General features: G+C 33.9%; 1 protein-coding gene across 1 annotated transcript in view; it reads right to left on the reverse strand.

Annotated features, from left to right (window-relative positions):
• Positions 1-20469, reverse strand: part of LOC133172492 (HEAT repeat-containing protein 6-like) — a 41363-nt gene that overhangs the window by 11122 nt on the left and 9772 nt on the right. The window contains exons 12-20 of the mRNA XM_061307381.1: positions 19425-19896; positions 17640-17721; positions 16152-16238; positions 14714-14848; positions 14315-14437; positions 12099-12223; positions 4747-4907; positions 4469-4545; positions 1733-1810 (exon numbers count right to left, since the gene is read on the reverse strand). Coding sequence (XP_061163365.1) covers positions 1733-1810; positions 4469-4545; positions 4747-4907; positions 12099-12223; positions 14315-14437; positions 14714-14848; positions 16152-16238; positions 17640-17721; positions 19425-19896 — 1340 coding nt within the window. The remainder of the gene's footprint in view (positions 1-1732; positions 1811-4468; positions 4546-4746; positions 4908-12098; positions 12224-14314; positions 14438-14713; positions 14849-16151; positions 16239-17639; positions 17722-19424; positions 19897-20469) is intronic.

A 20469-nucleotide genomic window follows, 5' to 3' on the forward strand; every position in this document is an offset into this window, starting at 1 on the left:
GTAGTTATGATATTCTAATGAAAAACCCCTATATCCTTGTCCCAGCAGTTCTTGTCAGTAGTTTTATTTTGAAAGAACAAGAAGTCTGTGAGCAAATGCTCACTAGTAATACCCCCGCTCTGATGTGAATATACGGTTACCCTCTCATGTTGACATCGAATTCATACAAAAATGAATCCCACCATCTGGCATGCCTAAACAAAGATTGTGCTAAAATTTCAAGCATCTTCGCTGAGTAGTTGCAGAGAAAACTGTGACGGAAATTTGGTACAGACAGATGCACGGTTAAACAGGAAGTTGATGTCAGATTTAAACAAAAATGAATCCCACCATATGGCCTGCCTAAACAAAGAGTGTGCTAAAATTTCAAGAATCTGTAATGAGTAGTTGCTGAGAAAACTGCAACAAAAAATTTGCAATGGACAGACGCACGGATAAACAGGAAGTTAATATCTAATTCATATAAAATGAAATCCCACCATTTGGCATGCCTAAACAAAGACTGTGCTAAAATTTCAAGCATCTTCACTGTGTAGTTGCTGAGAAATATGCGACGGAAATTTGGTATGGACAGACGCACGGATAAACAGGAAAATGACATCGGATTCAAACAAAAATGAATCTGACCATATGGCATGCCTAAACAAAGATTGTGCTAAAATTTCAAGCATCTGCGCTGTGTAGTTGCTGAGAAAACTGAGACCAAAATTTGTGTTATGTATGGTATGGACAGATGCACGGATAAACAGGAAGTTGACATCGGATTTGAACAAAAATGAATCCGACCATATGGCATGCCTAAACAAAGATTGTGCTAAAATTTCAAGCATATGTGGTGAGTAGTTGCTGAGAAAACTGCGACCAAAATTTGTGTTATGTATGGTACGGACAGATGCACGGATAAACAGGAAGTTGACATCAGATTTGAACAAAAATGAATCCGATCATATGGCATGCCTAAACATAGATTGTGCTAAAATTTCAAGCATCTGTGATGAGTAGTTGCTGAGAAAACTGCGACCAAAATTTGTGTTATGTATGGTACGGACAGACGCACGGATAAACAGGAAGTTGACATCGGATTTGAACAAAAATGAATCCGACCATATGGCATGCCTAAACAAAGATTGTGCTAAAATTTCAAGCATCTGTGATGAGTAGTTGCTGAGAAAACTGTGACGAAAATTTGTTACGGACAGACACACAGACACACGGACACACAGACAGACAGACACACAAGGGTAAAACAGTATACCCCCTCTCCTTCGGAGCGGGGGTATAATAAATATGTCTATTTGGAGAAATTCAGGCTGTGTGTATCTTCAGATGGAATGGACCTTCTCAAATAACTGACCTGGTCAGTAATCTGGAAAATATTGATTAGATGCAGCATGCAAAGCATTCCTGGTGGTGTACATCCCCAGGTGAATCATCCATGCAAGTATGGTTCATGTAGAACTTATTCATGTAATTAGTTGGGAATGGACATTTGCCAAAAACTTAAACCTTGTCACTCGTTCAAAAACATACAGGTCAAATGCAGCATCCATGTTCAAAGCAAGAGTAGTAAGCATCCCTAAATGCACTATGCCTATATGCTTCTAATAAATTAAGAAAAGGATCTACTTCAAAAATTAACCTGGGATGCCAGCAATGGGGGGGGGGGGGGGGAAGATAGAAAAATAAGTTCTCCTTGACTGTACAGGTGAACTAGAAAAGTTATCAAACTCACTGTCCATGGGGCTCCTCCAAAATTTAGTAATGTATTTTTGAACATGTTACTGACAGCATAGCAGGCATTCCATCTTAACTGTGAAAATAAGAAATAAATACGATGAATAAAAATATATCACAATTTTAATGACATAGCGGAAATCTTTGATGTTCCTTACACACATAAACAGGAGGCCCTAGGGCCACAATGCTCATCTGAGTCTAGCTGTTCTTCAGACAATTTCCCCCCTCCTTAATCACTTCAAAAATTTTGACCCTATATTGTGGCCTCACCCTAGCCTCAAGGGATCATGATCCCATATCATAGGCAACGCTTCAATATCAATATGAATAACAAGGAGTTACTGTTCTGGAGAACACTTTTTAAAGAATTATTTTCTTTTATACATGCATTAAAATTTGGTACATGTACCTGATTTAAGCCCTAATTCACAAGGAAAACAATATATGTTTTAAAAAAACCCAAAAATAGTGAAATTGTCAAATTCTAAGGGCAATACTTTGGTAAAAATGGGTAATTCAACAAGAAACTCATGTTTAATCTGTAAGTCATCATTATCAAGAGACAAACCAAATATCATTATCTAATAGCACAGAAAAAAGAAAAAAAAAGAAAAAAAAAACAGTGAAATAGAAATTTTCATTGTCTAAGAGCCATATCTTTTGTAATGAAAGAAAAAAGAGCAAGCTCACAAACCCCATGCTCCTACATTGCTTGACAATGCTACACATAATGAATGGCAATGCTTTGCATCAAACACAACAGATATTATTATATCTCTTTTTCAGATGTTTGTCACATCAGAATCAGATCTGTTTGTAATATCTGAAGGTGCACTGAATAAAATATTCCAAACGTCTTCATCATTTAAAATCATAATGCATGTGTTAAACCATTTCACACAAGTTGCACAAAATAGTATGTTTAGGCCAAACTTCTAAGTTCAAAAGGAGCAAAGGAGCAAAAGGAACAAAATTGAATCTGTACTACATGAGGATGCTTACATATTTAATATATCAATTATCATTGCACAGCTGTTCTTGAGAACATGATTTTCTTATATATTCTAACGTAAAATTTGATCCCTTATCACGACCCCACCCTACCCTGTGGGGTAATGATTTGAATATATCTGACCCTGAACGACATGAGGATGCTTGCAAATTTTAATAAAGCTAATCATAGTCCTTTCTTGAGAAAAAGATTTTTAAAGATTTTTTCATATTCTGTGGAATCGATATTGTTAAAAGGGAACTGATGTTTGTGGAATTTCTGGGGCAGCCAACCCATAAATATACATCCCCATGAATAATAAAGGACTATATTCTCTGCTCCCAATATTAAACTTTGATGGAGAAATCTATAATTATGTTCTAAACCAGGGGGGTATCAGCAGACTTGAAAACATTACCTATTTTCATCAGCAATGATGCCATATGTTAGATATGATGTCAAAAAGATGATGTAAATTCCAAATTTCAATAATTTTAAGAGGAAAAAAAAGTGTAATTTACGTTGACATTTTGATTAAAAGTCATGAAGTGCAGGTCTGCCTCAGCTTGATCTTTTGATATACTGTGTAGAATTATAATATCAATGAAATATGGGAATATTATTCTGGGGCAAGCTTGTGCTCAGTAAATTCTACACTCAAAATTGAACAAATTTTGTCCATTTTGTCCTCTTTCTTGAAAATAATGGAAAATCCAAATAGTTTGTGACGTCACAGAAATAAATATTGCCTATAATCTACTTCCATACTAAAATAATTTTTGTCAATTAAGATTTTTCATACAAGATACACAATTGCATACATTTCTAGAGATTTTCAAAATTTGGCTTTAATGAGGGCAAAAATATGCTTTTACTGCATATAGTTCTTTGTCAATGTACCTGTTCATTCAATCTTTTGTATTTCCAAATTACCCAGAAAATTACCAGTGTCACTACAAAATTCCATGTACACTTTACACTATCATTATTTGTGTTAAGTGTCAGGTAAAGTTTCGTGTACTTTTACTTCTAAGTGTAAAGTGTCAGTAAATTTTCAATGAACATTAATTGTCCATGATACAAAATAATACAACATTAGTGTATAGTGATGGCTGCTTCGACCATTATACATTCCTCTATGTAAAACTTTGATCCCCTATTGTAATCACACCCTATCCCTGAAAATCAAAACATGAACAAAGAATCTGCACTACCTATGAATTCTTAGATATTAATAAGACAAATCATGGCCCTGCTTTTCTTGAAAAGAAAATTTTTAAAAATTTTCCCCATGTTTTCTTAATATGTAAATCTTTGACCCCTATTGTGGCAGTATCCTATTCCCTGGATTCCAATGATTTGCACAAACTTGAATCTACACATCGTCAGGAAGCTTTCATAGAAGTTTCTTCTTTTCTGGCCCAGTGATTCTTGAGAAGATTGTTAAAGACCCCATCAAATTTTCATTACTTCTTAATGATCTCCCCTTGAAAGAGGGCATGACTCTTCATTTTGAGCAAACTTAATCCCCTTCACCCAAGGATGCTTTGGCTGAATTTGTGGTTCTGTGGTTCTGGAGATGAAGTCCAAAATGTGGACAGTTAACAGAAGGACGGCTAGGACAGACAGATGACAGGTGATCAAAAAAGCTCACTTGAATCTATGGTTCGGGTGAGCTAAAAAAACAAACAAACAAAAGTAATAAAGATGTTAATAAACATGAATTCTCTGTCACGTTACCTTCATTGTTCCACTGCTGATGTTCTTAATTAATGCTTTGACTCCATCCTCTACAGATGTTCTGAAGGAACTCTTGCCTGAAATCAGCATATCAATTCATCATTTCAGTTTCTTCTATACATGAACTATGTATATAAAACACTACCATTACTATAAATTCATTCAACACTTATATTGCATAAGTATATCATAAATCAGTAATAAATAATTAACCATATAAATATACAACCAAGTGCTACTGTCCATTGGTTTACAGGAATTCCCAAACAAAATACTACCGAGGCTCCTGATTGGTAGATATCTGAGGATGTTTCCCAGGGCTCTGACTGCATTGGACTTGACTTTGTCACTGTCCTGACAGGCCTTAATGGAGGTGCTGAACAGCTTCTGTAGCAACATGTCTGAGAAGTCATTCATGAAGTCATTATCACCATCAATCCTACAAATAAATAAATTAATATGATAATAATGGCAGGAAAGTGAGAAATCACAGAAGCCCACATATCTATGTACCTAAACATTATATGACTAAATACAAAAGGTAGGCTAAAGGTAAGTGCAATCATTTAAAGACTACAGGAGATAACTACAAAAATGAAGTTCAGAATCTATTTTTAAGTTAGGATTTTTTTTTACCAATTTTAAAGAAAACAAAATTAACTGTTATTTTGGAGTTCTATTTATTTCAGTTTGTATTTAATATGCAGAGTATTTCCTCAGTCACAAAAATTAGTCATCTTGAATAGTTTCAAACTGCCAAACCATGAATAAAAGTTGTGAATAAATAATAGTTGGTTTATGGTATATATTTGAGTAAACAGTCAGTAGCAAACCTAATTAGTGATTTATTTTCTTGGGGACCACTATGTGACAGTCAAAACTTAACGAGGTTGGATCCTGATATTTAAAGTCTTAAACTTTTTTTGTCAAGTATATTTTTAGTTTCTACACACATAGCTTAATTAAAAATCACAACAAAAACTGGGGGTCAATACGCTTCTTTTGGCGCTACAGTACATTTAATATGACCTTTTTGCACTGAAATTTGTGTCTTAATCAAAAATCACATCTTCGACGTTTTCCCGCCAATGTTTTTATCCAAATAAATCATGGGACAAATTAAACTATTAGTCTATTTAAAAAAAGACACTTCAAAATTGTGACTAAGAAAAAGTTTCAAATTGCTTCGCATAATCAATTATTTGACCTTTCTGCACTCAAAAAAAATGTGATTTTTCTGGCATTAAAAATTTAACAAGTAAGAAAATTATTTTAAAGTCTTAAACTTTTTCTGAATTTAGGCAGATTGATCAAAGTTATCTTATATATTCAGAAAATAAAAACAAAAGTGGGGGTCTATGATGTAAATTTTTAGATATTACTAAAAAAGTGTTAATTTTATGTCAAAATTGTCTAAATTTATTCCTGGAGTTTCAGAATATATTTACAGTGAAACCTGTCTTATCCGACATGTTGTGGGAAATTAAAATAATGTCGGATTCAACAGTGTGTCGGATTACTCAGTGTTGGCTATTTTCTGTTACTTTAAGTGTCAACAATATCAGTGTACTTCACTTTCTTATCAGGTGGTTGATTATGTCCTCCATGATTATTTCAAATAAAAGATTTATACATAGAAATGTGATTTTATTTCAATAAATAATTAAATTACATAGTACATGTCTATTTACAGTTTTAATACAAATTACAGAGCTAACAATTTGCATGAACATGTACAGTGTAGTTACTTTTCCTGAGATTTTGTGAAAAAAATGTCAATTGTTGTCTGTTTCTTGTTAAGTCGCTGTTTAACTAGGGTCTCTTCTGTCAGAGTTGTAAGATACTGGATACTGTCGAAATATCGAGCGTCGGTAGCAATTGCAAATTTGCTAAGATCTCTGAGCATATCAAGAACATTGTTATAAGTAATATTACTCTGAATAATTTCATCATCGGAATCTTCAGAATCACTGCTTGCATCCTTGGAATTGTCATTTTTAAATTCTGATAATATCGTTGTTTCCCAGTCTCCGTCATACGTCTCTTCTGTCTCCAAGTCATTCTCCGTGTCTGTTATTATGTCTAAGTGGTTTTTGTCCGCCATTTCATATTTCGTTTTTAAGATGCTTAAAGGTAGATCATCATCGTCGTCATCGTCAGAATTTTCAAATGATAAAGATTCGGTATTTTCAATCGGGAAACCTGCATCGCGGAAACAACTTTCAATTGTGGATTGTTTTGTCTCGTCCCATGCCTTTTTAATCCAGTGTATTGCATCAAGTACACTGACATTTTTTGTCAATTCTGTAGCAGTTTTACATGTGTCAATTTTTGATAGGAGATGTCGCATCATACGTTTCCTATAACGAGCCTTAAACGCACGTATGATTCCTAGATCAAGAGGTTGTAACTTAGATGTCGTATTCGGTGGAAAATATTTCAAACTGACATTGGTTAATTGTAATTCATGAGGATGGGATGTAGCATTGTCAAGGAAAAGAAGAATTTTTCTGTTTTGTTTTTTCATTTCTTTATTTACACTGAATATCCAGTCCTTAAATGTTTCCCCGGTCATCCATGATTTTTTGTTTGAGCGCCAAATAACGGGAAGTTTCGACGGATCAAGACTACCAAAACAACGGGGCTTGCGGGCTTTACCAATAACTAACGGTTTAAGTTTTTCTCCGGTACAACTACAACATATCATGACCGTTAATCTTTCTTTAGCTAGTTTCCCTCCCTTACATTCTTTTCCCTTTTCGGCAAATGTTTTATCGGGCATCGCTCTGAAAAACAAACCTGTTTCGTCACAGTTAAAAATATTTTGAGGTGAATAACCATGTATGAGATCTGGAATTCTAGACTGATATTCTTTAACACACTCGATATCAACACTGGCACTTTCACCACAGATTTTGAAAAACCCCATAGAATATTTATTTCTCCAACTTTCAAGCCACCCATTTGACGCTTTGAATTCATGTAGGCCAAGCTCGGCCGCGAATTCAAGAGCCTTTGCCTGGATTAACGGGCCACTTAGAGGAATATTTTTTGCCCTAGCTTGTCCAAACCATTTGAACACAGCCTCGTTTAATTCGGAAAATTTTGAACCAGATGTAAATCGTTTTCTCTTGGATGAAATGTTTCGTTCATATTGATCCATTAAAAATTCCTTGCGTTTCAAAATGTCTGATACAGTGGTACGTCCCACTCCAAATTGTTTTCCAAGCTGTTCTTGTGTTGGTTTTGGAAACGACTCTGATTTTTTTATCAATTCAATTTTTTTTTCCAATCCTAAATCAATTCTTTTCCTTTTAGGAGAAGGTGACATTTCACATACAATTTTTCTTTTCTGTGGCGATGACGCCATTTTCGTTTAAGAATAATAACAACAAAGAAAATCGATTTGTCTTCTTTTAATTGAATTTTGTTCAATAATTGTGTACATAAACAAAAAGACCTACAAACCTCACCATGCATGACTGACTACATTCTCAGCTGGTCGATTGACCAAACGGGACTTTAAAATCACAGCTTGAACCTGTTACCTGGCCAGCGGCTAATTATGGTATACCTACCTGGGGTTTAACGAGCCGTGTAATTATGTCGGATAACACAGGTGAAATTACAATGTAATTAACAGGCTGTCTTCACAAAGAGGCGTCGGAATTCGGAATGTGCAGTGGTCGGATTGTAGAGTATTTTTTTCTATAAATTATATAAAGAATTTTTTGGGAATAAAGATTTGCGTCGGAAGTCCCAGTGTGCCGGATTGCACAGTTGTCGGATTGGACAGTGGGCACTGTACTATATTTGTCACAATATAATGAAAGGATTCATAGGAAATAATTTAATAGATATTTCAGAACCAGCATAAAACATCTCACTGCAAAAAACAACTCTGTGTGCAACCAGCGTGGAAAAATAGGAATCTAAACTTAACAGTACTGTATATATTTCAAAAGGGGACAAAATGATCATTTTCTCCTAAAAAACCTTCCGCCACAAAATATAGTTCCTGGCTTAATCCTCTTTGAATGGAATTTAATCGCGGTTTTTCCATTGGATGTAGTTTAATTTGCATTGTAGAATTCAGATTTAATGTTTGAACTTAAAAATGATGCAGAATTTTATAAATAAAGGTCCAGACCAAAATCTGCTCAAAAGCTCAGGATCGAACCTCCTTAAGAATAGATGATCAAAACATCAAAATGATTTGGACATACTGACAGATATTATGCACTTATCCACTGGCTGCGAGTGGGATAGCTCTTTTATCAAACCCAAAACAGGAGCTATTCCCCGAGGGCTTGCCCAAGGGGAACAGTTCCTGTCAACGGTTTGAAGAAAGAGCTATCCCACTCACACCCATTGGATAAGCGTTTTATTATACTGATGTATATCATAATTTCTGAGGGTTTGTATTACTTGATACTACAGTTTCATAGGCAAAACATGAAAAGAATAATTATTAAAGTTTTGAACAAGTATTAGGAATAGCATAACACTGCTAGAGTGAGCAGAAATCCTGATGACGTCACAATGCTATTGAAGTCAGGATAACATCATCAGTCTATGGATTGATCATAGGAAATCAAAATTGGCGGCAAAAATTGCATGAAAATTTTCCAAGGGTGGGTAGCACAAACTATACCTCAGGGTATAGCTTTGCTATCCGTGGAAATTTTCAGACTATACAAGATAGCTATTTTATCTTCTTAACTTTATATAGGAAACATTTTAACAGAAGTATAATTAAAAGTCTTACCATCTAGACACAGAGATACAGAGGCAGTCACTTGTCATACATAAAGCAATCAAAGTACTGCTACATTTCAGATTGAGGGAAAATGTGCACAAAGAATCATTCAACATAAATAAGCTGTCTCAGACTGTCTCCACCCAGCTCTACTCTTAATAGTAAGAGCCTCGGTTAATGTCCCTACCCTCCTTATATACCTCGTTACATGGTGCCAAGTCAAAAGTATCTCGCCGTAAACTTCTAGCATGCTGCAGTTACACCCAGCTCTCACATTTAGAACAGGAGCCCGATAAGTCATAACTCTTGTTTGGGTCATTCTGGTCCTGCTGTTCTCCATCAGCATTTATTTTTCTGAAAACTTCCCTTCATTATTTTATGAAAATTTTAACTCCATATTGTGGACCAAATTCTACCCCTAAGGGAGCATTGATTTAATCAAAGCTGACTCAACACTGCATTGGGATTCTTCATTATCAATACAATCAACATGACTCCATTCTGGATAAGATTTTTTTTCCTGTACAAACACATTATGTAAATTTTGGATATCTGATTCTGGCCCAATCTTTACTCCAGGGTTCATAATTAAAAAAAAAAAATACTAATTCCTCACAATTTAAGAATGTTTTGCCTATACAGTGGCGCCGCGGTAATCCGGACATCAATAATCCGGACGCCTCACCTTCCGGACGATATTTTTTGGGAACCGATTTTTTCCACGTTATTCTGTCTCATTAATCTGGAAATTCGCGTTCCGGATCCGGACGGTCAATTTCTACTACAAAACGTAATATTTCGTTGAAAAATGACTCGTTTATCCGGACGGTAATTTTTCGAGGAACGACTTTTCACACCTTTCTTGCAGTAGTGATAATTATTGTAAAAACATTGTCCGTGGAGTCAGTGTGACCTCTAAACAATAGCGTCTATAATTAGCGTGTGTTTACCTCAGATAAAACACACGTCTTTTATATTATGAAGCCCGAAGAATTTAGCTTATATTGTGCATTAATTAAATTGCTAACGGTATATAAATATATGAGAATTTTGGAGAGCTGTAAATAAAATATTTTACTGAATAATAAATCACGAGATTTTGTTGTGATATCGTGTTGCGTAAGTTTATCAAAATACGATCGTACATTATTTGAAACGTTTTTTTTTTTCTTTTCATAAGACAATTTAATATTATGATACATAATTCAAAAAATATATATCTCTATTAATGCACTAAGAAATACGTAACTGGCGTTAGTTATAAATGCCGATCACGTCTTTTCAAGATATATAACTTAAGAGTTTATAGAAAAAAGTATTGATTATCCTGAATATGGCTTGTGTTTACGCTGAATGTTTGCAATACGTACACTGATTGCAGTATTTAGTTACTTACTTCCCTATGTAGTGAATATACGCGGTTAGTCATTTGAACATTCTCAATGGTGATAATGAACAGTTCTACTTAATATGAGCTTGAATAAATTTAAAAAAATGTGCCGAAATAAAACAGTAGCAGATCAAAATTTGGTCAGCCCATGTAACTACACGTCAAATAGAAGGCGAGTAAAGTTTCCTGTGTTAGAAAAGGAAATCTCAACATAAAACTGCCTATCCATTTTTCATCGTGTAAATTACGTTTTAATTTTTTTCTTTTTTAAATATTTATTATTTCTTTTAAAACTATAAAAATGAAATCAATAAGTCAAGGTAAAATAAAGGTGTTTTCTTTGCCTTCACATTTGATACCACTATGTTCATATGTACATGCTTTAAGAGGGTACGTCTTTTAAGAAGTGATTCACTTATCCGGACGATTCATTTATCCGGACGATTTCGTTGGGGACGGAGGCGTCCGGATTAACGAGGCGCCACTGTATATAAAATATTAATATGGACTTGCCACTCTTGAAAAGATTTCTTACTTTTAGTATAATCCCTTCTAAAACTGATCCCCTCTAGTAGCCTCAACCTATTCCCAAGGGCCCATTCTGAAAAAACTCTAATCTAAACTTCCTGAGAATGCCTGCATATCAATATGATTATTAATGACTTTGCTGTTCTTAGGAAGAAAATTGTTAAAAACTTTTTCCTACATATTCCTATGTAAAGCATTCTCCTATTGTAGCCCCACCCTACCCCAGGGGGTAATGATTTGAACAAATTTGAACCTACACTACAAGAGGATGCTTCCATATTAATATGACTAATCAATGATTGGCTGTCCTTGAGAAGAATATTTTTAAAGATTTTTTCCAAGATAATCCTGTGTGAAACTTAAGTAGCTTATTACGGCCTCATCCTACCAAACATGAAGCTACACTAGCTGAAGAAGCTTCCATAGAAATATGACAAACAATGGCTCTTCAGGAAGAACACATATAAAACAAGAAATACACATGTAATACCTGAAGTGTGTGACAAAAAAGCAGCGGCATACTGTAAACCAACTTTTATTCGCGTGCGAGAAATTTTCGCGAGGTTCGCGAGAGCCTCATCATTGCGAATATTTATCGCAGCAAACCGGTCCTTAAAGTCTCTCTATCTATTAGCAACAGATCCAAAAAAGGCTTGATAGCGAAAATTAATCGTCGCGAACTAGTTTACCCCCGGTAAATTGCGAAATAAAGTCGTCGCGAATAAAAGTTGGTTTACAGTAAATCAAAGGTTTTTACAATGCTTTGATCTTCAGCTCTGCAGGTTTGTCTTTTCAAATTTTCTAAACCACAGAAATACAGTTCTGCAGCTAAAATCCCCCTTTCTCTTTCCCCAGCCTTGAAAAATATTAAGATCAATTGACCCTTGCTTCAACGAAATTCAATGTGACCATCTGCTATCCTATTCATTTTATGATAAGATCTATATCCTTACTTGTTTAAGACTAGAGCATCACAGAGGTTAGCCAGAGACCAGGCAGTCTTAAATCGTACATTTAAACAGGTGTCCTCCATGGACATCAAAATAGCATTAGCAGCATCAGCTACAAAGCACACATCCTGTAAATTGAAAAAAGTAAAATAAATTACTAAAGCAATTATGACCAATTTCATTCAATAAAATTTTAAATATCTTAGATATCATCTCAACATGAATTTTGAAGGTAATGGTAATGGGTGCACTATGGTTTTTTTCTTCAAAATAGTCATTACCACTATAAACTCACTACCACTACAAAATAATATACATTACCACTACATTTATAAGTATACATTACTGCACAGTGCCTCTTCCTTTAGCCAGCACATGTACAAATATTAAGTACAACATGTACATGCATAACCTGTTTCCTATGTTCACCTTTTTGACACATCTCCATTCTTTTTTCTTGAAAGTCGTTACTGTATTTAGAGTACAGGCTGAATTAATTATATTAAATAGAACTCATACTTAAATTAATTGTACTTCAACTTTGACTACATTGTGAGTGAATTATACTGAATAGAACTGATATTCTGTGCCACTGCCTGCATATATATACATATATATATATATATATATACTCTGTATATGTAGAAGTAATGAGTTGTAACCACCAAGCATCTTATTAATAGCACCCAAAATTTAGATGAAAAGTAGCAGTTATGAATTGGATTTTTTTTTTTTTTGCAATAAAACCCTACCTCCAGGGCCAACAATTTTAGTAATTCAGCAACTGCATCACATGAGAATGCTTTTATATTAAATTCACTAATCATGGTCTTGCTATTATTGAGAAGAAGAATTTTAAAGATTTTTTTCTATACGATCATTAATATTTAAAACTTTGATCCTTAATTAAGCCCCCACCCTATTGGAGGAGGGGGGATGATTTGTACAAACTTGAATCTGCACTATCTGAGGAAGCTTGCATAATAATATAATCAATCATCAGAAGATTTTTAAGATATTTTCCTATATATTCACATGTAAGACTTTGATACCCTATTGTGACCCCATCCTATACCCGAGGGCCATGATTCGGACAATTTAGAATTTACACTATGTCGGAAGGTTTCATTTCTTCTGGCATAGCTGTTCTTCAGAGAAAGATTTTTTAATGACTCTAACCATATTTACCCATTGGTAAAATAAAAATTGCAGATGGATGGACAGAAAGAGACAGACTGAAGCTGGAGTATGAGTGATCATAAAAACTCATTTGAGCTTTTAGCTCAGGTGAACAAAAAAATTAATTCAAACTTTCAATTTAGTTTAAAATTTAAATATTTACCAGACACAATGTCCAGTGTGATTTAAACTTTTACCAGAATCCATGAAAATCTGGCACATTTTGACAACTCTGCAGATCATTTATGGCCTAAATATTTAATCTCTTTTGAAACTCATTAAACTCTTAATGATTTATTAGAAAATCCATGAATCTTAAACATAAAACCCCTTTCAAAAAGCCACTTGTTTTTGCCTTCTAAATTTAAAGTTTGCATGCATTAAACCTGGTAAAACAAGAAAAACAAGCCCTGTAGTGAAGATAAATGTTCATAATTCTAGATAAAGAACAAGGTTCACTTAGGGCCTTTTTAGGCCCTGTGAATTTAAGAAAAAGTGAAACTGCTTTATTTTAGTTGACAATGCTTTAAATGTCATTTAGGCTCTTGGTGATTGCGAATCTATCAAAAATGACGTAATTTTCTGGCTAGTAAATGCATTATGACGTCATGAATTGCGTCATTTTCCTCATATCCTGAAAAATTCAACAAAACGGCCAATTTTTAAAGCAATTTTTCGATATTTCATATAGAGCGCAATCTCTGATCTAAATTATGTAATTATCAAATGATAGAACTGTTGCTGGGAATTACAAAACATGTTTTATTTTTTTGGATCAAGAAGTGTGCTCATATTATTTTTCTTCTCTGAAAGCACTTAAATATACCTGTTTTGCTTAAAATTCAAGAACATTGCAATTTCATAAAGCCTATTTTCCAATACTTGAACTTTCAGGAGAAAATTTTTAATAGGAAATGAAAGCACTCAGTCTCTACAATATCTTGATATTTGAAATGGAACATAGAGTGTTATTTTATAAATTGGTATATCTACAGGGCCATTTTATGCATAAAGTGAACCTAGCTCTTTAGATGACTTACTTCTCTAAGACATGGAAACAGCACAAACACACCAATGGTTCTAATGGCCGAGGATCTTACTATTTTATCCTCATCTGATGTTAATCCCAAAATTAATGTGATGCACAGCACACGTTTGTCAATCTGAAATTCATAGATACACTGCCTTCAAACCTTAATTTCAAATACAAGGTCAGTTACAGCTTACCAGTACTTTCAAACTTCATCAAATCACAACACTTTATCTTTCGTGTAATTAGCCAAGCACAAAGTAAAAATGACTTTGTAAGCAACTCAATGGCATGTACCGGTACATGTACATGTATACTCAGTACATCAAATATTTGTGCTAGCCATTAAATACATTTCATTACTAATGTTGCTTTAAAAGAAAAATGTCATCAACATTTCATTTCTTACAGGTAGGGCAGCAAAAACTTCTGGTCCAATGTTGGAGGCACAGTCACAGGTCGTGGCCTTCACAGCACAATGTGGCTCGGACTGGAGAATGTTAGCTATAGCACCACTCAACAGAGATATCCAGAAATCTGTCACCTGCAAATGATTATAAATTACATTATCTCCTATGTACCTTGTAACAAGAGAATTGATTGGTTAGCAAGCTGGGTGTAAATTTCCATACACCTGGCTGAAGTTCGGGTGAATAATCTGACATCACAATGAATACTTTCTCTAGCACAAAAGCTAATAACACGATGTCATGTGATCATGCATTGTAGCACATAGTAAATCTATTGATCTACGGAATGAATGTAATAGCACTACCAAAGTTATACTGTATAACCTGGGTTAGGACAGTTTACACTTTATAAACTGGGAATCGGTTTATAAAAAAGCATAAACTGTTCCAGAATTAAATTAAAGTTTGATACACAGATTAGACATGGGTAATGAATTTATATGGTTACATAGGAAATGTGTTCATCATCCAGATTCAATCAAAGGACAGGAATTTAACCCTTGTTTTATTCCATAACCCTTCAGCTTCAGGGTATATGTTATACAACCCAGGGTAAATGCCCATACACTCTTGTTTGAACCTGGATAACTAATACTGCCTCACTAACATTCCTATTTTTAAGATACTGTATTTTGCTGAATATAACATGTAGTTACATAAAATATGCACACACACCCTTCCTTTTTTAGTACGAAAATTGGGAAAAACACAGTTCATGTGTTAAATATGCTGCAAATTAAAGAAATATTGATGTAAAAAACCTTTAGTGGTATGTTATACACAATCATTTCACACAAAAGAAATTTCTAGAAAAAAATTGTGCATTATATTCAGCAAAATATGGTATTAAAAAGCCATCCTAATACCAGTATATGTTAATAGAAGATTGTTTTATGAAATACAAATATGAAATATAATTATACATATTTGTTATATGTCTCAACAGAATGTATAGAGAGTACCACAGCATAAACAAATTTAAACCAGCCACACTGTTAATGCCCGGGTACTAATTTTGTGTTTATGACATCACAATACAGTCATTCTTCCTCCATTTTTAATGACACCACATACATGTATATTTGATGTCACTATTATCCATTGAACTGGCAGTTATACTTATGTGGTAAAGATAATTATGACCAGAAATTCAGAGATTCCATTCATATGAATTAAAAAAATTTATTGACATTAAAATATGAATTGTAATAAAAAGGTTATTGACTGAATATCAGGAAATATGCCCGCCCTCGGTTTTTGTGTGGATACAGACCTCGCAAGCTGAGTCTGCTTTACTGCGCAAAGACCTCAAGTGTGCATATTACCTGATATTCAGTCAATAACCTATAAATATAGAGGTCAACTTTGATAACATACCTGTTGTAGAGTTAATCTGCCTGAGGAATCCGTCAGTTCTCTTGACTGAATTTCCCTCTGCAGAGCTTGGGTCAGATCATCCACAAGCTAAAATACAATGTTATAAACTACATACGAATAAAATCAGTACAACACTGACTTTATGTGCTTAGTTATGCTAAAGTCATGTAAAGTTACAGCAATAATCAAAACAAGATGCACATGAACCCCAGTCTGACACAACATTCTCTTCCTGACAAATAAAAATGAAAAATTTCATTGTCATTTCCAAATAAAAATCCATCATTTCAACAATTTTTAATTTACAGAATATTGAGGCTTCATTTCCACTTTATAAATGGTAATTTCTTACTCCTGTGGATATCAGAATGTTTCTGTATATAATTTTGTTCCCAAAATGTGACTCAAACCTAGTCTCTGCATGATGCCATGCTTTGGACAATATGAATCTACACCATATGGGATACATGTAAATATAACAATATGTCTTTTATCAGAAGCAGATTCTTAGAGATTTTTCTGAAGTAATCATATGAGTACTTGACTTCCATTATTGGCCTTATCCTTGCCAGAGGGATAATGTCCAATTTGAACAAAACTGATTTCACTACATGAAGTGCTTAACTATCACTATAATAGTAAGTCAAAATGTGCTGCTGTTATATAGCTGTTGATTAAATTCCAGTTCTCCATAAAAACGCTTCTTTAACTGTTATTCAGCAGTCACGTTCAGTACATTATTATGTATATTATTTACAGCATTCAAATTGTGGTTAACAAATTAAAAAAAAAGGAAATTCATGTCCAAAAGTCAGCTACTCATTATTAATTTCATTCTACACTATTTTTAAAATGGGCATCTGGTGTTTGAAAAAAAATATGTTTCAGTTAATTCTCTGTCATTGCCATCAAGTTGGAAGATTAATGACATGCTCTAATGCCAGTTCACCTGTTACAGTACTGTTTCATGTGCATGTAGATATCATTAATTCTGTGATGCCATGACCTCTAACCCATAATAAGTTCACACAGAAATGAACTGACTTGCTCTTCATTAGGTTCATTGAAGAAAATATTCACAATATGTAAATTTTATATGTTAAAGATTACTGATTAATTAAGGATAATTTATAAAGATAGAACATAGATTTACTTCATTTTATTCAACATCCTTTATTTCAAGCAATTCTATTGCAAATGTCTTCTGCATAATTTTATACTTCTGTATAACTGACATGATTTCGAATATTACTTCGCTGATAAAATTGAGCATACAGAGTTATATACTGTATAAGTGGAATTTTTAGCGAGACACAAATATAGCAATTTATCCCACAAAAGTAGTGTATATTTTTAGTGAGAAGCAATTTTAGCGATTCTATTATGTCCAGAAAAATGGCCATAAACACAATATCAAAACCATTGTTAATAATGCCAAAATTAAATCCTTGCTAAAAATTTCTGCTTATACAATATAATATTGCTTACCTTTGATGTGTGAAGACGAATCACATGGTCTTGATCTGCATAACATTTGAGAATCAGATCTTGCAGGACAGGTAGACTGTTTCTACAGAGAAAATATAATTACAAGTATCTCCTCAAAATAAATACTGTACATCTGCAACCACAATAAGATAGGCTACATTAATTCTCAGATAAAAACCAATAGCTGTTGATCAATCAATAAACACAATCTACTTCTAGATTAGTTCGATCCGCTTTTTTACAGCCTTATGTATGGGAGATTTTTCAAGATGTGTCAAAGGTAGGGATGTCAACGAATATTCGATTATTCGAATATTCATTCGATGAGTTGATATTCTAATAATAATTTACGATTCGAATATTCTTTTTTTTCCCCCAGATTTCACAAAAAAGAGATAACTATGATTAATTTCGAGGACAACAAAATGAAACCCTTCTTTGTCAGTCTAAAAGATGTGAAGATTTTACTTGAAAAAGTAAATTTCATTGATCATTGAAATACCTGTGTTATTGAATTAGTCTGTAATACAGTAAAGGGATCAATTTCAGAATAAATTGTGTTAATAACTTGATTATCTCGGGTTGTACATATTCCGAATTTTAAAAATTATTTTCGGGAAAATAGTTATTTAACCTACGAAAATTGTCCTTGGAAGTGTTGTTTATGTTTTGAAAACATTGAATCAAGGATTAAAATTACAACTTTTATTGGGTAGATAATTGTAATTAATTACACGCATTTAAATCACACAGTATACGATAATCTTGCCCTTGGTAAGACGATCAGTTCATCATTAAGAGCTTCAAGATATAATTATTTTAGAATGATATTTCGGATGTTTACATGTACACGCAAATCAATATATTTATTTCAAACATCGACAAATAGCAAATGTAAAATTCTTTACTGTACAGCTGTAAAATTCTACACCCAATTTTTCTTCCAAATCTGTCACGAGGGGAAGATGATACATGTATAAAATTAACTTGAATTAACTAAATCTTATCGAATATTCAAATATATTCGAATACTTTCATTGAATATTCAAATATGAATCATTGACAAAATTGACATCCCTAGTCAAAGGTCATCTCTTTTACGTCCCTTCCATCAATGTTACATTACCAATGATACAATACTTTACAATCTTTCACCCACTCTATATGAATAATTCTAAAGGACAATACTAATGATATTCCATTAATGAATTGGCTTCTCCTTAAAATAGAAAAAGAGTTTGAGGAAGAAGATAATGTGACAAAAGGACTGACCAGGATAGCAACAATATGTCTGATTTTTGGCTGGGACAATCTTGAATTATAACCACCAGCTATAGTGTGCTTTCCACATTTTACATTACTATAGAAACAGACAAAATATGCAAAAAATTTTGATTCCATTATCCTCAATAACTGCCTAGTAGACATTTTTTTTGAAACTTTAAAGGATTCATTTTTAAATTATGTCAATTTAATTTAATTTGTTTAATTCTGCTAAAGAAAAATTGAAACTCTTTGGACAAAGTTTGTCACCATTGCCATGGATAGAGCAAATTAGTTTTTGTAAGACTTTGCTCTTTTCTTTTGGGGGATAAAAATGTTGAGGTCATGTGGCCCTTGTGTATTGTTCTTGTGAAATACTATTCAAATCTGTGAATATATAATACTGCCATATTATACACATAAAACTTCAAGCATTGATATTACACTACTGATGTCAGTTTGGGTGACATATGCTATTGCCTGCAATGGCAAAGTTTCTAGTTATATTATAACATTTTCTACCTGATTATTGGGAAGTATCCTTTGCCAAGATGAGCTAGGACTTGTAAGGACTCCAGCCTTACAGGAAGAGGTTCTATGTGTTCCCCATTCTCCCCAACATTGGGCAGTATGTTCCTTACACACAACTTCACTAGCCAAGACACACTCTGTGCAGTAGCATGTAAACTCAAGTCTGAATACACAGGGGTCTGGACACCTGAGGAGGATCCCATTGGGCTCCCCATTCCTGAAGACAAGGTTTGAACATCTTTGACCTCCTCCATCATGCCTGGTTCAGTATTAGGAGAACAGTTACTCTGACTTCCACTGCTGATTCCAGAGTCTCCACTCACATGATGGTTAGTATTTTGACTGACACTTGTTTGACTGTGTGGTCGGGCTGATTGAATGATGTGGCAAATCTCCATAAGAGGGGGCTGTATGGCTGCCACTGCTCCTAGGCATGTTAAGCATGCCACTCTCACGTTAGGATCTGTAAAACATACTGTATTTAGTGTGTGCTCAAGGGGGGGGGGGGACCATTTGAAAAAAAATGAATCAATGCTACCTAACAATGCTTTCCTATTAATATATGTGGTTTTTGAAAAAAATATTTTCAAACATTTTTTTGCTTTATATTTTGATCCCCTATTGAGTCCCAATCCTATCCCACTGGACACATCTTTGAAGCTACTTTTTGTCAGGATTCTTTCACATAAAGTTCATATTTTCTGACCCAGTGGTTTTAGAGATGATTCTTAAATGACCATGATCTATCTTTCCCATTTCTTGATTATCTCTGCTTGTAAGGGGACATGTCATTTGAAAATGTTTTGATCCTCTTCAACCAAGGATGCTCTTTGCCAAATTTGGTTGAAATTGGACAAGTGGTTTTAAAGAAGTCAAACTGTGTCAAGTTTAACAGAAGAAGGGACAGCTAGACAGGCAGATAGACAGTTGACAGATGAACATCAGCAACAGGTGATCAGAAAAGTTCACTTGAGCTTAGCTCAAGTGAGCTAAATACTCCAAAATTTAAAATTCAGGATACTTTGGATAAAAATTA

Source organism: Saccostrea echinata, unplaced genomic scaffold (genome assembly GCF_033153115.1).
Source record: "Saccostrea echinata isolate AGI-Se365-2 ecotype Australia unplaced genomic scaffold, CSIRO_AGI_Sech_v1 ptg000054l, whole genome shotgun sequence".
NCBI classification, from domain to species: domain Eukaryota; kingdom Metazoa; phylum Mollusca; class Bivalvia; order Ostreida; family Ostreidae; genus Saccostrea; species Saccostrea echinata.